This window comes from Phaenicophaeus curvirostris, chromosome 12, assembly GCF_032191515.1.
Source record: "Phaenicophaeus curvirostris isolate KB17595 chromosome 12, BPBGC_Pcur_1.0, whole genome shotgun sequence".
NCBI lineage: Eukaryota > Metazoa > Chordata > Aves > Cuculiformes > Cuculidae > Phaenicophaeus > Phaenicophaeus curvirostris.
This window is the reverse complement of record NC_091403.1, coordinates 18,584,028-18,601,923: the sequence shown is the minus strand read 5'-3', so window position 1 is coordinate 18,601,923 and position 17,896 is coordinate 18,584,028. Positions and strand designations below refer to the sequence as shown.

General features: G+C 55.0%; 1 protein-coding gene across 1 annotated transcript in view; it reads right to left on the bottom strand.

Annotated features, from left to right (window-relative positions):
- Window positions 1-9,141, bottom strand: part of CSPG4 (chondroitin sulfate proteoglycan 4) — a 32,425-nt gene extending 23,284 nt beyond the window's left edge. The window contains exon 1 of the mRNA XM_069866874.1: window positions 8,906-9,141. Coding sequence (XP_069722975.1) covers window positions 8,906-8,996 — 91 coding nt within the window. The 5' untranslated portion in view covers window positions 8,997-9,141. The remainder of the gene's footprint in view (window positions 1-8,905) is intronic.
- Between the last annotated feature and the right edge of the window lie 8,755 nt (window positions 9,142-17,896).

The window sequence follows — 17,896 nt, the reverse complement described above, 5'->3', positions numbered from 1 at the left end:
GGTGGGCAGGACCCTACCTCCTCCCTCCACTGTGGGTGGCCCTGAGCTTCGCCTCCCTAATCCCCAGCCTGGCTCTGTGATGCCAGATGGATCCTGCATTCCCTCGCGCCCTGGATGCATCTTGGATGGTGATGGGGTTGGGCTGTGCCCCTGTCCCTGCGTAGGGTGGAGGGGCAGGGAGCGGAAGGGATCAGATGGGCTTTCTGAGAAAGCCTTCATTATGTTACACATTCCCTTCGTTTTACAGCGTGGTTTTATTTATGGCCGGGGAAGGAAATGAGCAGCTTGCGAGGCAGGGTAAGGCAAACACAGCCGGTGTGGAGCAGCCCTTGGATCTGGCTGGGGCTTTGCTGGGCGGAGAAGGTGCCTGAAAACCTGGTGGGGGAAGTCTGGGGGCCCTTCAGTGATGCTCTGAGAGCCAAGGGGTGCCGGGGGCAGCAGGAGGGCCGAGTACCCACCCAGGTCTCCACAGCAAGGAAATCCCAGTGCGGTGGAGATGGGTCACAAGTCAGTTTTGGGCTGCAGCAACAGCATCCAAGCCAGCAGGGACCTTGGGGACGTCCCATGGTCCCCCTCGTGCTGGCAGACCCTCCTCCATGGGCAGCAGGGCTGCATCCAGACCGGGCTCAGGCATTTGGGATGGGGCACAGCTGGCCCAGCAAACAGGCCCTCTCCCTGCTTTCTTGCTCCTGGGGTTCAGCCTCAAGCTTTATGGGGTGAGGGGACATTGGCATGGATCCATCCCTACTGTGATAACTCCTGGTGCAGAGGAGGGCTTTTTCACTTTATCCCTGCTTCCAGGTTTTATCCTCTGTGACTCCAGCCAGCGATTGAAGCTCCCACACCCCAGGGCTGTGTGTACTTCTCAAATTCCAGCAGTGGGAATGAGAACTCTGGTTCTTGCCTCCCACCCTCCACCTGGCCCTCCCTCGCAGTGAGGCTCCCCGAGGCTGGGGCCGGCACTTTCCAGGAGTGTTGGCCAGTGGAGATTGCTGGAAAGCAGCACCCGGGAAACCGCCAGCAAAGCCGCAGCTGATTTCCCTCCTCGAGGCTGCCAACCACCAAGGGCTCACCAGAAGTGACCATCACCCTTGTTTTGGGTGCGGAAGAGGAGCCCCTGGGCTGAGATGCTCTGCTTTGCCCCCATCCCTCCCAAAGCACATCATCTGCCCCTACCTCCGGCTGCACTGTGCCTCTTTGAAACCTCCACCTGTGTTTATTAATTCAATTCCTCTCCCCATTCCCCGGCCAGCTGCTCTCCTGCTCCCCTTCCCTGGCTTCTGCCTGACAGCTTCAGGATAAAAAAATGTTTTTTAGCAGCCCACGGACTTTGGGGTCAGAGGAAAACATGCCCCCTGCTAATTCTATGCTGGCTGGGAAGGTTGGGAGGGGGTGTTGCTGGATCATCCCATGTTCTCCCAGCCTTCAACCCCCTGCCCCAATGCGTGTGCTTGCTCCTGCCTGCCTCCCCCATCCCTACAAAGAGTTGCTGTAGCTGGAGGCTGTAAGGGGTCCAGGAGGCTTGGCTGGAGCTCTGGAGCTCCAGCCTTCGCTTATCCAGCGTGGTTTTACGATGATTCAAGCAGCCCTAAAGCTGATGGTATTTCCTGCGCTCTCCTGCTCGGCCAGATGCAGAGCCACGGAGGGGAGGGCAAGGACCTGGCACCGCACATCAGCTCCATCCCCCTTACAAAGGCCACGGTGCTCTTAGGAAGAGCTGAGGGGAGGCATCTCCAAAGCCTGGCATGAGAGGGAGTAGGGATGGAGAGCCACATGTCTTTACACCTGGCTAAATGACTCTGGAGGGGCCCGAGCTGGAAGCAGTGGTTGGAGTTTTTGCCCTGGGAAGCAAAGTTGGGGGAGCGAGTGGGAGGATTTGGGGAAGCGGGAGGCTCAATGGGGCTTTTGTGCCGTCCCCTGCAGCGTGACTCAGGCTCACTCAGGCTCCCGCTGCCAGGAGAACTTGGCCTGGAAATGTTGTATCAGCCTCGGAGGACGTGGTTTCCAAACCATCCCAAGTCGGGTTTTGTTCTATTTTTTTTCCCCTTCTCTTTCTTTCTTTCTTTCTCCCCCTCTTGCTGGCTGGCAGGTTTTCCGGCTCCACCCTGCACATCCCGGCCTGTGTTCCCACAGCTTTCCAGCTCTGTGCCGGCTTCTTCATACCCAGCGAGGGAAGGGCTTGCAGAGCTGCAGGAGGGCACATGGTGGCATATGAGGGGACAATTCCAGCCAGCCCAGCACCACAGGAACAGGGAGACCTTGGGGGTAGCCTGGGCTGGAGGCTGGGTTACGGGGCAGTGGGACACCCAGGGTGCACATCCCACCTTGCAGATCCCCAGATCCCATACAGCACAGCCGGTGCCTGCTCCCAAGTTGGTCCTCAGTCCCAGTGTGGGGACGGCACCTTCCCGAAAGGTAGAATCATAGAATTGCAGAATCACAGGGTTGGAAGAGACCCACCAGATCACTGAGTCCAACCATTCCTATCAAACACTAAACCATGCCTCTCAGTGCCTCCTCCACCCATCCCTTAAACAACTCCCTGGGCAGCCTCTGCCAGGGCCCAATGACCCTTTCTGTGAAAAAATTTTTCCTAATGTTCAGCCTAAATCTCCCCTGGCGGAGCTTGAGGCCATTCCCTCTCGTCCTGTCCCCTGTCACTTGGGAGAAGAGCCCAGCTCCCTCCTCTCCACAACCTCCTTTCAGGTAGTTGTAGAGAGCAATGAGGTCTCCCCTCAGCCTCCTCTTCTCCAGGATAAACACCCCCAGCTCTCTCAGCCGTTCCTCATAAGGCCTGTTCTCCAGCCCCCTCACCAGCTTCGTTGCTCTTCTCTGGACTCGCTCCAGAGCCTCAACATCCTTCTTGTGGTGAGGGGCCCAGAACTGACCCCAGGATTCAAGGAGCGGTCTCACCAGTGCCGAGTACAGCGGGGAGAGCAGCAGAGCCCAGCCAGGGGATGCTCACAGGCATCCTTGGAACGGCTGGACGTTACCGGAGAGATCCTTGCCTGCTGTCAACAAACAGCACAGCCGCCGCTGGAGAGGGGCCCGTTTCCATCTGCCTGGGCTCAGACGATTCCCAGCCTCACTTGTATGAAGCGCCTGTTGAAGGGCCAGAATGGGGGGGTGGTTGTTGGCCAAAGTCGGGGTGAGGAGGGGAAGGATGGACACAAGAGGATTGTGTTGCCCGGCACATGGAGGGAGATGCTAAAGCTCTGCAGGAGCTATCTGCCAGCTTTAACGTCAGCATCCAGTGCTGTCAAGGGGCAGGGAAGGAGCTTTTAAAACATACTGCTCAGGGTGATTTGGCTGTATTCGTGCTGGAAGGACAGCACTCACAGGACCCTGTGTGTGGGCTTTTGGCAATGCTGGGTGCCTTCAGGGGCAGCAAAGAGTGTCTCTGTGGACAGAAGGGGGTATTTGCAGTGTGGAAGGGGAAAGAAGGGATACTTTTTGCTCATCTGGGGGTGACATGCTAAATTGCCTGTCTTGCAGTTCTAACTGCAAAGAAAAGGAATATTTTCTTTATTTTTCTAGAGCTGAAATCTCTCTTCCCCTTTCTCTTCCCCTTCTCTTCCCCTCCCATGCTTTTGGAGGTTCCCCTTCCCAACCCTGCCTCCACCTCCTCACCCCTGTTATCCCTCCCGGGCTTTTCCATCTATGAGAAACAAACAGCAGGGTGATGTTTATAGAGAAAATAAATGCTTGCTCTATTTCTAGCGCGGGGAGAACATATAGCTGGCCGCGTGGGGCTGTGGGGGTGTGGAAGCGGGTGCTCACATCCCCTCCCAGGGCCAGGCAGGAGGCTTTTCTCAGCCACATCTACCTCGGACCAAAACTTCCTTCTCTCGTCCCTGGCTCCCAGAGGAAATGACCCCGGTGGGCCCAGAAATTTTTGTGGGATCAGATGCAGAAATCTGTCTAAAGCCCAACCCAGATGGAAAAGGGAATAGGAAATTCCTCCTGACCCGTCTCGCTTTCTGCCTGGGCACTGGGGAGCACCACGGACGCTAACGGCATGATGACAGATGGGAAGCATCCATGAATATGCTTGGGGATGGGCAGTGAAAGCAGCCAGGGGCTCTGACCTCAAACCCCCTCCCTCTCCCTCCTCTCCCCCTGCAACAGGATGGAAAAACAACCACCAGAAAGCCAAAATTTGGGCAAAAGACACAGCAGGGATCCACGGGGGCTGTCCCAAACTGACTCACAGCCCGATGAAGTCTTTTTGAACAGCCAGTGAGTCACAGTGACAGATGAATGTTACTTTTCCCTTTCCTTGGCTCGGAGGCACGTGATGGGACCGGCCACCTCCAAACCATGCTGTTTGCCCCGTGACGCTCCCATCAGGGTTTGGCAGCACCCTCCCCTCCCTGGGATGCTGTCTGTCTGCTGCTGTCGGGCTGTCAGGCAGCCAAGAGCAGCCGTTGGGCGCAGGGCAGCTCCCAGGGGTATTGCCCAGGGCGACGCACAACTGGCGCAGGCGACACACCCGGGGAGGAGGATGGAAAATAGGAATTTATCATCCTTATGGATCCAGGGCATGGAACACAAATATCTTTTGCCCCACCTTGGCTGCTGGCTGGCAGCAGGATGCTCAGAGGCCCTGTTTGGTCTGTCTTGAGGATGAGTGACAGCTAACGAGTGACAAACTGGGTGGCAAAATTTCATCCTCCCCATCCCAGGATTGGGAAGAGCTGCAGCAGCCCCACTCCTCTGATTTTAAGCCCAGCTTTTCAGAATTCAAGCTCTGCAACAATACAAAGCGGGTTCTCCAGTTGTGGCATATTAACGAAAAGCCATTTTCAAACTTCACAAACTTTAACAAAAGTCCATTTGCAAACTTCACAAGTAAAATCAGCCTCATGCAGGCACATCTACTCCCACCGCAGCAGCTCATGGAGAAAGATGGCAAAACATTCCTCCTGACATTAGCTTTTCTGTTACATTTCCCATAGGAACTCGACAGGGCATCCCGTCCACGTGCAGTGTGGTTATATGCAACCAAGGACTAGGCACGTTGGATCTGCTTTGGTGTGGGAATGGGGCACCCTTCTTGCTCATGTCTCCAGGTTTGGAGATGTGGGGTGTGAAGGGGCTGGAGTGAATTGTGAACATGGATATGGCCTGGGAATCCCAGGCAAGACCTGGAAAATGTACAACTATGAGCCAAGGGGTTTCTAGGACTTTCCCGGCTGAAGGCTGCGGGTGATGCTAACGCTCAGTGAGGCTGGATTCCCAAAAAGGAGACAAGTTGGAGCCCGGCTCCTCCAGGCACCTGGAAAGGGCCGAGGGAGCGGCCCCTGGGAGCTGAGTCTGGGCTGAGCCAACGCCTGTTGCGAACAGTCTGTGCTTTGAGCTTTATTTAGGCACACAGACAGCATTAGGCGACCGCCTCTGAAGTCCTGTTACTGTCCAGCCTTCAACCTGACGTGAGTTCCTCTGGGTGAGCTTAACCCTGTCCTGCGATCTTAGAGGAATGCGCTTATTATATATTTGCCCGGAGCCCTCTGTTGCTAAATATAAGAGTGAGACGAGAATATTCCTCCCTGATTCCCACGATACCGGTTTGCATTCTCCCCCCTTTTCAGCCTTTCTCCTGTTCTTTCCCATCAGCTGGAAACTTTTCCAGCTGCTTGGAGCTATGACCTCAAAACATGTGGTGCATTCACAAAAAAGAAAGATTGAATCAAATGGCTAAATTTCCAAAAGTGGAGAAGAGGAGTATGCGAAGCATCTCTCTCGAGCCGATAACCCTGGATAAAGCAGGAGGGGTCCCAGCTGGGTACGCTGGGGCAGACACGATTCCCTGCCCCATGAGCAGGTTCCCTGCATGGAGCAGTTATGGACAAGCTCTTACGCCCCTGGGACCCCCATCACTGCTGCTGGAAGTCATAAAATCATGGAATGGTTTGGGTTGGAAGAGACCTCAAAGCCCATCCAGTCTCAACCCCCTGCCATGGGCAGGGACACCTCTCACTGCATCAGGATGCTCCAAGCCCCATCCAACCTGGCCTTGAACACCTCCAGGGATGGGGCAGCCACAGCTTCCCTGGGAAACCTGGGCCAGGGCCTCCCCACCCTGACAGGAAAACATTTCTTCCCAAGATCTCCTCTCCATCTCCCCTCTTTCAGCTGAAAACCGTTCCCCTTCATCCGATCCCTGCCCTCCCTGATCAAGAGCCCCTTCCCAGCTTTCTCGGAGCCCCTTTCAGTACAAGAAGGCTGTTATAAGGGGTCCACCTGAGATCTGAGGGATCAGAGTTTTGGCACCCTCTTACTGGAAGCTTGGGGTGAATGCTGCTCACAGGGATCCTATGCATCAGCTTCATTCTTATCCCCTGAGCCATCCTCATTGCAAACCCCCAGTGAGAAGGTTTTTGGGGAAGGGGGAGCTCAGCCTGTGTTAGATCTCACTGGGAACCGGAAAGCTAGGCTGTCTAAAAATGGTTTACTGAAGCTTCACACTCCGATGTCAAGAGGAGAAGTTTGATGAGTGTTTATTCTTTTTGATATAATGTTGTGTTTGTTGATGTGCATGATGGCTCTTTCTATTTAGACTGGGCAGAATGCCCGAGCCCCTGAAACTGTGCTTGGAGGCAACGCAAAACACGACATTCACCTCCGAAAATGAGCCTCTGTCCAATCCCGTGCCCACCACACTGCTGGTGGCTGGGGCGGCTCTCCCTGATGGTGATGGAGGGATCATAGAATCATGGAATGGTTTGGATTGGAAGGGCCCTTAAAACCCATCCAGTTCCAACCCCCCTGCCATGAGTAGGGACACCTTCCACTGGATCAGGTTGCTCAAAGCCCCATCCAACCCAGCCTTGAGCACCTGGATGTCCCCGGACAGGCAGCCCGTGGGAAAAGCTGCCTGGCACTGATGCTGGTGGTTTCAGCAGGGATGGGGCTTGTGGGAGAGTGATGCCTAAACCTGGAGTTGCTGCTGGCACGTCTGCTTCAATAGGGTGCAGAAAGTCCCCAGCATTAGAAGATGGGTGTAAAACTCATTTCCATTCCCATCCCCTTGAGTCCATGCCAGGCAGATGTCTATTGATCAGTGGGGCTGTGCCCTGGCCGTGGGTGGTGTTACCTGAGGGGAATCTGGGGGGATCTTTGCTGATGCCAGGGAAAGCCACATGATGTTTTTTGGAGTTGCTCCAGCCCGTTCACCATGAAAGAACTTGGGAGTGCCAGGACAGCTCCGGGAGCCATCCTGGACACTCAAGTGGTCAATGGCTCTGCTTGGTGAAATCCCTGGCCAGGATGGAAAGGTCAGGGTTGAAAGGAAGAAGACCAATTTGTTCCTTAACAAAAGGGATTTTTTTTCCACTTGGCTTGCCAGGCATCCTCATATTCTGGCGTATGGAAAAAAAGAGGCGGGAGGGAAGGAAAGGACCCGAGGCCACCTGCTTGCTGGGGGTGCAATGGGGACAACAAGAGACCTTGCAGGTGCTGCGTGTCACAGGCATGGCCCTTGGGGTCATCTTCTTCCTCCTTGCATTGACACAGGCTCGGACACAGAAGATGATCAGGGAGAAAAAGGCTAGAGGTGGTCGGGAACTCAAACTGCTTGGACAAATCAAGCTCCTAGCCCATCACTGGGGGGAAGAGAAGCTGCTTGGTGAGATGTTATATTATTTTCGGGATGAGTTAGGAAAAATAAAAAGGGATTTTTATATCTCCTTCACTTCTGAAGTTGTGGATGCCGCTGACCCAGTGCAAATGATCAGTAAGATGCTGAGTGCAGCTTGGAGGCACAGGCTTAGGCACAGAGCTGTCTCAAGCAGGGTGAGACCTACGTCCTGACCCCGCAGAGCCTGCTGAGGTTTGGGCCATTGAACGTACAATCATCCTGGAACAGGGGAGTGAGCAGGAGGAGGCGCAGGGTGGGACCAGGGCTGTGGGATGGCTGATGGGATGCTGAGGTAGGGCACACCGCCAGGCCAGGAGTTGTGTGGCTAAGCCTGGCCACTTCTTGGGTAAAACTGGATATAAATCATCCGCTTTGCTTCCCGCCCAGTCCACGCCTGATAGTAACCGCTCTGCCCAGGTTGGACCCTGTGCAGCAGGCAGCATCCCCTGCCCTCCCCGCTGCCGGGGACAGCTCGCCCTGTGGCACCTTGGCTCCTTCTCCTGGGGCCAGACAGGCCTCAGCCCCAGACAGACCCTGGTGCCCCATCACCCGTGAGCTGACCCGGCACCCCCTGGGGCTGTGCTGGCAGGAGAGGCAAGCTCTTCATCCCATGCAGCCAGCCGCCCTGGGCACATGGGGCAGACAGGATAGACCCAGAGAGAACACACACCCTGGCAAAGGCTACACAGCTTCTTCCTTCCCATTGGCACCATCCAAGCCCTCGCAGCAGCTGCTGTGCAAGGCCAAAGATGGGCAGGGAGGGCTGGCTGTCCCTGCTGGAGCTGCGGGATGTGCCCATGCTCCATCTCCACGGCACAGGGCTTCGGCAGAGCAGGGAAGGTGCCTTTCTCCCGTTAGAGACCAAAGCCCTGTGGCTCCTGCATGTGTGCAGGGAGAGAGCCCCATCCCGTCCAGCACCACTTTTGTGTGCGCTCCTGGAGAAAGTGTCGGGCACAGCTGGGACATGCTGCTCCATGAGAACCACAGAGGGCGAGCAGCCCTGCTCCCTCCCTTGGCTTCCCCGGCAGGGCAACCTGGCCCAAACACCCTGCCTGAAACCACCCAGCTGCCTCTCCTTGCTCCTGTCATCTCGGTGACTGTGTCCTTGCACCTCAGGGAGGGGACAGCCAGCACCCGTGGGTGCCCGCACGGCTCCCTGCTGGCTTCCCATCCCTCCCAGCCCACCCGACACACGCAAAGCTGAACGGTTCTCCTTGGGTTTCGCACCACTGCGTCCCTTGGGTGAGCTGGTAGGATGGGACCTACCTCCAGCCGGGGGTCCTGCGCCGAGGGGCAGCGGCTGGCAGGCCAGCAGCAGGAGCAGCAGCAGCGTGGCGATGCCACTTTGGGCACCCATGGTGTTGCCCAGGGCTGGAGCAGCGTCTTGGGCTCCGGGCACGGCACAGCCTCCACCAGCGCCTGCTTCCAGGCAAGGCTTGCTGCTACTACTATATTTAATAAAGCGGACTGAGGGAGGGACCCGTAACTTCTCCCGCCTGTCAGAAAGGAGGAATTCGCTCAGATTACAAAGTCAATTTTCTCTCTTAAAGGGCTAGAGGCCCCCGCCTGCCACCCACCCACCGCTCAAAGCGCCCTTGTTCCCGCTGGGGCGAGGCGAGAGAGGAGTGGCGGACACCGCCAAGGGGTGCGATGGGTGGCTCTGGAGGCACTGCCATGGAAGAGGAGTATCCATGGCTTTTCCCAGTACCAGGCATTTTTGGGGTGGCAAAACCAGCTCCCGGTGTCTGTGCAGACCCAGGTGAGTGGCTCAGTCCCAAAGCTGTGTTACCCATCCCTGGCTGTGTTCCCCAGCAAGTCAGCTTGCCTGCCACTGTGCCACCTTCAGTGCCGCCTGCCAAAGTGGCTTTCCAAACTTCACACCTGTCTCAGCAGGACTAAAGGCAATCAGGATGATCCTCAGCCCTGGGGGTTTCTGATGGTCGAACCGTGTTAGCCCTCCACTGGGAAAAGGGCTTCGCAGCTTCTTCCCTGGGACAAGCCAATGCTACATGTGTTAAGGACCTTTTGGAGATGCAGCATCCCACCCAGCTTGGGGCCCCACTCCTCACCGACCACGCCCTGGTGGGTTTTAGGGTTCTCCTTGCCCACTGTGTAGCTTGCCTCCCACCTCTCCATCCCCTTCCAGAACTGCTCCCAGCATCCCACTTGACTCTTGTACAGCGCACATCTCCTTCCTCTTGGATGTCTATATTTCAGGTCCCTTTTCCCCTGTGCCATGTTTCACTCATAGATTATGTGCATCTTGTTTCCTGTTGGCTTATTTCTAACCTCTTTAGGGCCCTTAGTGTGACTTTGCCATCATTGGCAGCGTTTGCAACACCTTCCAGCTTAGAGGCATCTGCAAACATAATTAATTTGTTGTTTACTCTTGCTTTCAGATCATTAATAAAGACATTAAATAAACCTGGGATGTGCTGTTTTCTCAGTAACTTTTTATGAGCAATTGTCAGGGGCTCGGTAAGTTCATTAGCTAATTCTATTTAGTCTGGGGGTTACATATTATCCAGACTTGCTGATTTGTTTGGATTCAATTTTGCCAAATATTCCCTTTCCTGCTCTTTATCTCAAGGTCTAATGAGGGCCTCGGCTTTGCTTCTCTTTCTCTCTGGTTCCCCTCTCTTTGCCCTGCTAAAGACTGGTTGAGGGATAGAGGTGACCAGGGCTTGGCTCTTTGGGTGGATGGTTGATCTCAACTGTCTCCAGGAGGAACGGGTTTAAGCTGAAAGAAGGGGGGTTTAGATGAGATCTTAGCAAAAAATATTTTCCTGTGATGGTGATGAGGCCCAGGCCCAGTGAAGCAGTGGCTGCCCCATCCCTGGAGGTGTTCAAGGCCAGGTTGGATGGGGCTTGGAGCAACCTGGTCCAGTGGGAGGTGTCCCTGCCCATGGACATGGGCTTCAATATCACTTCCAAGCTAAACCATTCCATAATTCTATGACTTTTCAGCCGTACTGGCTTCAGTGTCACCTAGCGCTGACCCGGAGGATGCTGGTAGGAAAATATCAGAGACAAACTTGACCATGATGTTGACAAAGTAAAACCTTCACTGCTTTTAAAATTGTTATTATTTCAGCCTCCAATAAGGAAATCACAACCTCAGAAACGTCATGTGTCATCCAGAGAAGGGTCTGCACCAAGCTCCCGCAGCAGCCCAGGTGCTCCTGCCGCAGGCTGTTTGAGCCCCCTCCTCTTGCTGGAGCCCCCTCGCACACCCTGTTCCACGTCTGGCCAGCACATTTGCTGTCCCTCAGCCAGGCCCTGGCGGCAGTTGGAGCTTTGGTTTTCCCTTTCCGAGCCAACATCTGGCTGAGCGCTGGAAGGGCAGAGCCGGCGTGGAGCAGCGCCTTCGCTCTCAGGGAGCTCAGTCAGGGCTGGCTCTGCGCTGAAATCCACACTGGTGCTGGTGCTGCTGGGGAGGGACCCTCACTGCCATGAGGAGCTGATGCTTGGGTGCCTCCACCTCTGTTTGCAAGCAGCAGGGAGCTGCCCTCGCCCTTTGGTGAGTGCCCACTGTGGGGAAATGTGGCTGCTGGGGTGGATGGGGGGAAAAAATAAGGAAACTTAAACTCTTTTCTTCCCCTGCAGCCCAGGGAAAGGTGTTTAAAGCAGCTGCAGTCTCTGTCCATCCAGGCGCAGGGCTGCTCCTTGCCTCCCTCCGTGCTGGCTGGCCTGCCGGCCTCCGGATGCATTTATTTATCCAAGCCCAGCTTTTATTTAGGACGTGTTTCCAGGGTAGCCGGTGTGGAGGAAGGTGTGGAGGGCTGCTGGGGGACTCCACAGCCACTGACCCACAGCCCATAGAGCACCCTGTACGTGCAGGCACCTCTTAGCCACTGCATCTCTCATGGGAACCCTGCTTCATCCACTGCCTCTGAGCCCAGCATGGGCTGGCGAAGCTGGGAGCCCTTTCCCTGGGTAGCGATGCACCCAATTTATCTGTCATAAGCAAAGCTGTTTGTGGCATCTCTTTCATGTCTGCTTTTTGCTGTCTCCTGCAGCCTCTGTTCAAATAACCCAGGATGAGATAAATCTCTGGAGAACCTTTCCAACCCCACTGCTTGCTCTGTTTCCGACTCAGTGCTTCAGGGCAGCTGGATGCTGGCATCCACCTGCAGGGAAGAGACACCCAATGCACCCTTTAATAAGCAAAGCCCAGCTACTGTTTATGGCTTTCTCCCCCAAAAAACAATGTCCTGCACCCTGGCTGGACTTTGCACCAGCTCCCAACTCCCACCCACTGCCGGCTGAGGAGGGGGTCAGCTGCCAAGGAACAAGGATGGGGGTTCCCAATGGCTGTGAGGGGCTGCAGCTGGGGAAGCGAGTCCATCTGAGGGAGGAGAGGAGCGTGTTTGGAGCGCACCGCAAGTGTCTGGAAGGAATATCCCATCCGGTGCTGGCAGAAGGGAGCACATTCATGAATGCTGCTGGGATTTAGCTTCTCAGCATCTGCCTTCCCAAGTGCTAGAGGGATTTTAATAAGAAACAAAGCAAAGTTTTTGGATCAGACCTGGCCAAAGCAATGCCCCGGTTGGAGGTACAGGGTGGATCATGCCTGGGGTGGTGGGTCCCCAGCCTTGGCCACATGCCCATTGCCCCAGGAGTGAGGACATCAGCTGGGTGCTGCTTCAACCAGGCTGGAGCTTCTCCTGCCTCCACACGCAGGTGCCATGCTGACAGCAGTCACCTGCGGGAGGTTTTCTCACTACTTCCTCAGGAAGAAAGCGATGCAAACCTTGTGACTGTGGTTTGAAGCAGCTGGGCAGATGTTCAATATCTCCACAGCTGGGCTCCCTCAAGGGAGTAGGGAGGGATATCACGGGGTTTGTTCAGTATATCTGGCATGCCCTGTCTCAGGGTGAGGGAAAAAGTTTGAGGAGGAAGAGGATGCTGTGGGGAGTTCAGGCCTCTGCCTGCTGCATTAGGTAGGAGAAATGCAGCCTTGTGTCCTCCCAAGCTTTGCTCTTGTCTCTTTGCAACCATCAACAAAACAGTCTTTGTCTGGCAGGGACTTGTGATGCTGCTAATTTAAGGAGACAAACAATTCTTCACACAGTTTCCAGGCTCTGAGCGCTAATTGCCCTGACAAGCCCCATCTGGGCTCTCACCCACACCCTCCAACCCCCACCTCAGGCTACATTTAAGCTCCTGTGGTTTCAGGCTTTGTTTCCTTTCACCAGGGATGTGCTGTGGGGCTGGGCTGTTGCTGGCCCTGCCTGTGCCCCTTGTGCCCGGTGTGAGGGCTCCCCTTGACTTGCTGCTTGAGGACCAGGATGGGCGTGAGGTCGTGTCCTGAACACAGTGAGTAAACATCTCTGCTCTGTTGACTTCAGGGTTTTCTGACCTGGGTGCATCACAAGCAGCCTCTGCATAAGGATGGGGTTTGAAGTCCCCAAGAAGCCACCTGCTGGGGGATTTGCCTTTGTGCTGGGGCCTTGCAGCAGTGCTGCACCATGAGACATTGCCTGTGAGCCTACCCACAGCTCTCCTACTGCTTTCTCCATGCCTTGGGCAAGGGGCTTGCTGTGAGATGGGTTTTATTTGCCCCCCTTGGGGGGCTCAGAGTGCTGGGACTGTACTTCCCTGTGAATAATGCCCTTTGCTCTTCCTTGAGCACTGAACACATCACTCCCCAGTGGTAGCTTAGAAAAGGAAATCGATAAAGCCCATTTATTTTTAGCCTGGATTTAGGGTGTTTTGGAAGAGGAACTGAGCTGTGATTTGGAACTAGCTGGCTCACCGGCTTCTACAGGGCTTGTCAGGCAGAAGGACAGGCTTTTAACACTAGATAAATATTGACTGATGTGTTCTCGAGGAACGAGTTCCCCACTGTGAGCGGGGAACCCTCTGTGGGTGTGGGAGGGCTGCAGCAACCTTGGAGCAACGTGGTGAGCTGTGCTGGCTCCTTAGGCTGACTTAGGCTGTCCAGCATGGTCTCTGGATCTAACTGGGCTATGATGGTCCTGGCCTTGGTCTTGGGGAGTTTGTGAGACCCTAACTAGAAGACTGTGTCTCGTTCTGGAATCCCTAGCATGAGAAGGATGTGGAACGGTTAGAACAGGTTCAGAGGAGGCCACAAAGATGATCCAAGGGCTGGAGCACCTCTGCTGTTGCGGGCAGGTTGAGAGAGTTGGGGTTGTTCAGCCTGGAGAAAAGGAGGCTCTGGGGAGACCTTAGAGCAGCTTCCAGTACCTGAAAGGAGCTCCAGGAAAAGTGGGGAGAGACTTTTTACAAGGGCATGGAGTGATAGGATGAGGGGGAATGGATTTAAATTGGAAGGGGGAAGATTTAGAAGGTAGAAGAAATTCTTCATTATGAGGGTGAGGAGGCCCTGGCCCAGTTTGTCCACAGAAGTGGTGGCTGCCCCATCCCTGGAGGTGCTCGAGGCCAGGTTGGATGGGGCTTTGAACAACCTGATCCAGTGGGAGGGTTGGAACTAGATGGGCTTTAAGGTCCCTTCCAACCCAAACCGTTCTATGATTCTATAAATGCTCTTTCTCACCTGGCACCAGCTAGACCTAAAGCCCAGGATGCTGGGGTAGTTTGGGGTGGCTGGTGCTGGGATCAGGCTGAGCGTGGTGGCCGGGGAAGAGGAGGCGAGGAAGACGCTAGCAGCGCGGTAGGAAGGCTAAGCAGGGGTGGGTGATGATGCTGAGTGTGTGTTTGTGCTGCCCTGGTCCCTGTTGGTCCCGCTGGGCAGCGGGCAGGCTCCGGGGCAGCCCAGGAGGTGGCACCAGCGCACCGCGCTCCGCAGCCCCGGCCAGGGATGCGCTGCGAGCTCCACGGGGTGGGGTGGGGGTTGAGCCTGGAAGGAGGGCTTGGGTGCTCCTAAAGTGTGGGTGGGGGGCCGGCTGGGGTGGGGCTGGGTGCTCTCGGGACAAAGTGGGTCCGGCCAAGGTGCTGGGTGCTCCCGGGGTCTGGCTGGAGGAGGGATGCTCCTGGGGAGCTCCGGGGCGGTGATGGGGTCCAGCCCAGGGCGGGGGTCTGCCTGGACTGCTCTGCCAGTAATTTCTGTCCACACGTGATAGCTGGAGGTGGGACACGTGGCTGGGGAAGGTGGGATGAACACGTTTGCTAAGCCGTAGGGAAAAGAGGGGAAGCGGCTTGGTGATGGCTGGGCATGTCCTTGGCGGCTCTTCCCAGCTGGGACAGCATCTTGGTGAGAGCGGAGATGTCCTGTGACCCCTAGCGGTGGGTGACAAGCAGCTGGAGAGCCCTCAAGGTGCCTCCTGTCTCTGCTCTGGGTGCAGGTGCCCTGGCGGGTCCTCCACCTTGCAGGTAATGGTGAAAGCTTTTACCAGGGAAGACCTGTTAAAAAGGAGAGACATGAGCATTCTGTTTCCATCTAAATCCCCCCCCCCTTTTTTTTTTCTATTATGTGCTGTTTTCTTCCCAAATGCATTTCCTGCTGTTCTACTCTATCTGCCTGTGGTGTCACCAAAGCAGACTGGGCAGATGCCCACCTGCAGTGACCTTCCCTCCTAAGCATGCACTGAGAAAACAGCAGCATGAAGCCTTTCGTGCCTTGGCTTTGGAAAGCCCCAGCTGCTGCTTCACTTGGTGCTCCGGTGAGCTTATGGTGAGAGAGGCACCAGGAGGTGCCCTTTCCCACCCACCCTCTCACAGAAAGTTGGAGATGGCTTCTTTAGAATCATAGAATAACCAGGTTGGAAGAGACCCACCGGATCATTGAGTCCAACCATTCCTATCAAACACTAAACCATGCCCCTCAGCACCTCATCCACCCGTCCCTTAAACACCTCCAGGGAAGATGAAACAACCACCTCCCTGGGCAGCCTCTGCCAGTGCCCAGTGACCCTTTCTGTGAAAAATTTTTTCCTAATGTCCAGCCTGAACCTCCCCTGGTGGAGCTTGAGGCCATTCCCTCTTGTCCTGTCCCCTGTCACTTGGGAGAAGAGCCCAGCTCCCTCCTCCCCACAGCCTCCTTTCAGGTAGTTGGAGAGAGCAATGAGGTCTCCCCTCAGCCTCCTCTTCTCCAGGCTAAACACCCCCAGCTCTCTCAGCCGTTCCTCATAAGGCCTGTTCTCCAGCCTCTTCACCAGCTTTGTTGCTCTTCTCTGGACTCGCTCCAGAGCCTCAACATCCTTCTTGTGGTGAGGGGCCCAGAACTGAACACAGGATTCGAGGAGCGGTCTCACCAGTGCTGAGTACAGAGGGAGAAGAACCTCCCCGGACCTGCTGGTCACGCCGTTTCTGATCCAAGCCCAGATGCCATTGGCCTTCTTGGCCACCTGGGCCCCTGCTGGCTCATGTTCAGTCGCTGTCAACCAACACCCCCAGGTCCCTCTCCTCCAGGCAGCTTTCTCGACAGACTTCTAGTCTGTAGCTGCCCAGGGTTGTTGTGCCCCAAGTGCAGGATCCGGCATTTGGCCTTGTTAAACCTCATGCCATTTACCTGGAAAGATGGTGTTTTCTCTGGGTGCACTGAGCTGGCAAGGTAAGACACCTGTGGATGCTTTATGGGAGAAGAGCAACCCCAAAACTTTCTGCTGGATAGTGTCCCATGAGGACATCTCAGTCTCCAGCCTCGTGGTGTTTGCGTTGGAGATGACTTCTAACCAGAGTCCTGATTCTTTGCATCCCTTTTTCTTTTCCTTCTCTCACACACCCCCCTCGAAGGCCCCAAAGCTTTAATGGGGTGGGTGGGAATAAATAAGCAGAGGAAGATTCAGTGACACCATCATCACCCCAGTTCCTGGTGCTGTGGTTTCCCTCCTGGTCAGGCTTCACTGGGGAATTTTTCTCCCTGTGGCAGGACCCATACGTCTTGGAGCACATTAGAAATATGTCACTCTGGTGACAGCACCATTTATTACACTGGCTGGGGAAATTAGCAGGGACTGGACAGGGAGGAGGAAAAGGGGGACTTGTCCCAGTGGTGTAAAAGTAAAGGATGTGGGGGTTTCTAAACTATTTCTAGCTTGGGATTAGTTTGTCCTGAGAAGCAAGCCATTGCCTGGGGTTTGCACTTTTGGGTCCCAATGGAGCTAAGAGTAATAAAATCTGTCAAAATTTACGGGGCAGTGTAGCAGGAATCTCAAGCATTGGGGCTTTTAACCAAAAGCTGATATTCTCCTTCCAGCTGTTAATTCCAGCAGCTATGGTATAAATTAAGCTTTCTGGCTTTCCATAATAATCCCAAGGGTGGGACAAACCACATCCCCCTGCTGTGATTTGCAGGGGTTACCTGTGTATCACCCTGTGTGTGTGGGAGCAGCCCAGCCAGCCTCGGTGCTTTGCACAGGGGACAGCAGTGGGATAAGGAGCCCTGATCCAGTTGCCAGCTGGAAAGATGACAAAACTCAGGAAGGGGAAAGAAAAAAAAATGCTTTTTTTTTTTGCAGCCATGGCGAGACAGTGTTGCAAACAAATGAAGAGTAAAACGCAAATTAAAACCCATAAAAATGCCTTGGCAGTGTCCCCTTTAAGCATCATATATTTTTATCTTACTCCAGTTTTATTTGCTGGAAAGGGAAATGTAAAGGGAGAAACATTCAATTAAACCTGCCTGTCGGCTGGAGCCTGTGAGCCGTGTCACGCTGAGGGTTGGAGGAGGGATGCTGCCAGAGGTGGTCTCTGCTCCCCATCAGGGCAGGCAGCTGGGACTCTTGGTGTAGTCTCTTGTCTGTCTGCTCGCTCGCTGCTGTCACAGCCATCTTGTAGCACATGATGGTATTTGCAAGGCGATATTAATCACCATAGTAACGAAGGTCTTATTTCTGGCAGGATCTGTCCCCCTGGCTGCATGGCAGAGCTGGGATGTGTCCTCCCTAGGCTCTGTGGAGCAAGGCTGATCTGGCTGTGGTGGCTCCTTGTGGACGTGCTTGTTTCCATCCTTTCCCCCTCTGTGTAACCATCCCCACCTTGCTCACCACTTGCTGGCTTCTCCCCTGACTTCCCTCCATCTCTGGCTTCTCTCCAGTGCTCACAAAGGACACATGGGGCAGATGGATCAGTGCTAGAGGGACCCAAGTCCTGCAAAAAGGAGGCACCATACATCCAGTATCAAAACCAGGACTTAGAATCATGGAATGGTTTGTGTTGGAAGGAATCTTAAAGCCCATCCTGCTCCAACCCCGTGCCATGGGCAGGGACACCTCCCACTGGATCAGGTTGCTCCAAGCCTCATCCAGCCTGATCTCAAACACCTCCAAAGATGGGACATCTGTGACTTCTCCAGGCAACCTGTACCAGTGCCTCACCACCCCCACAGGAGAT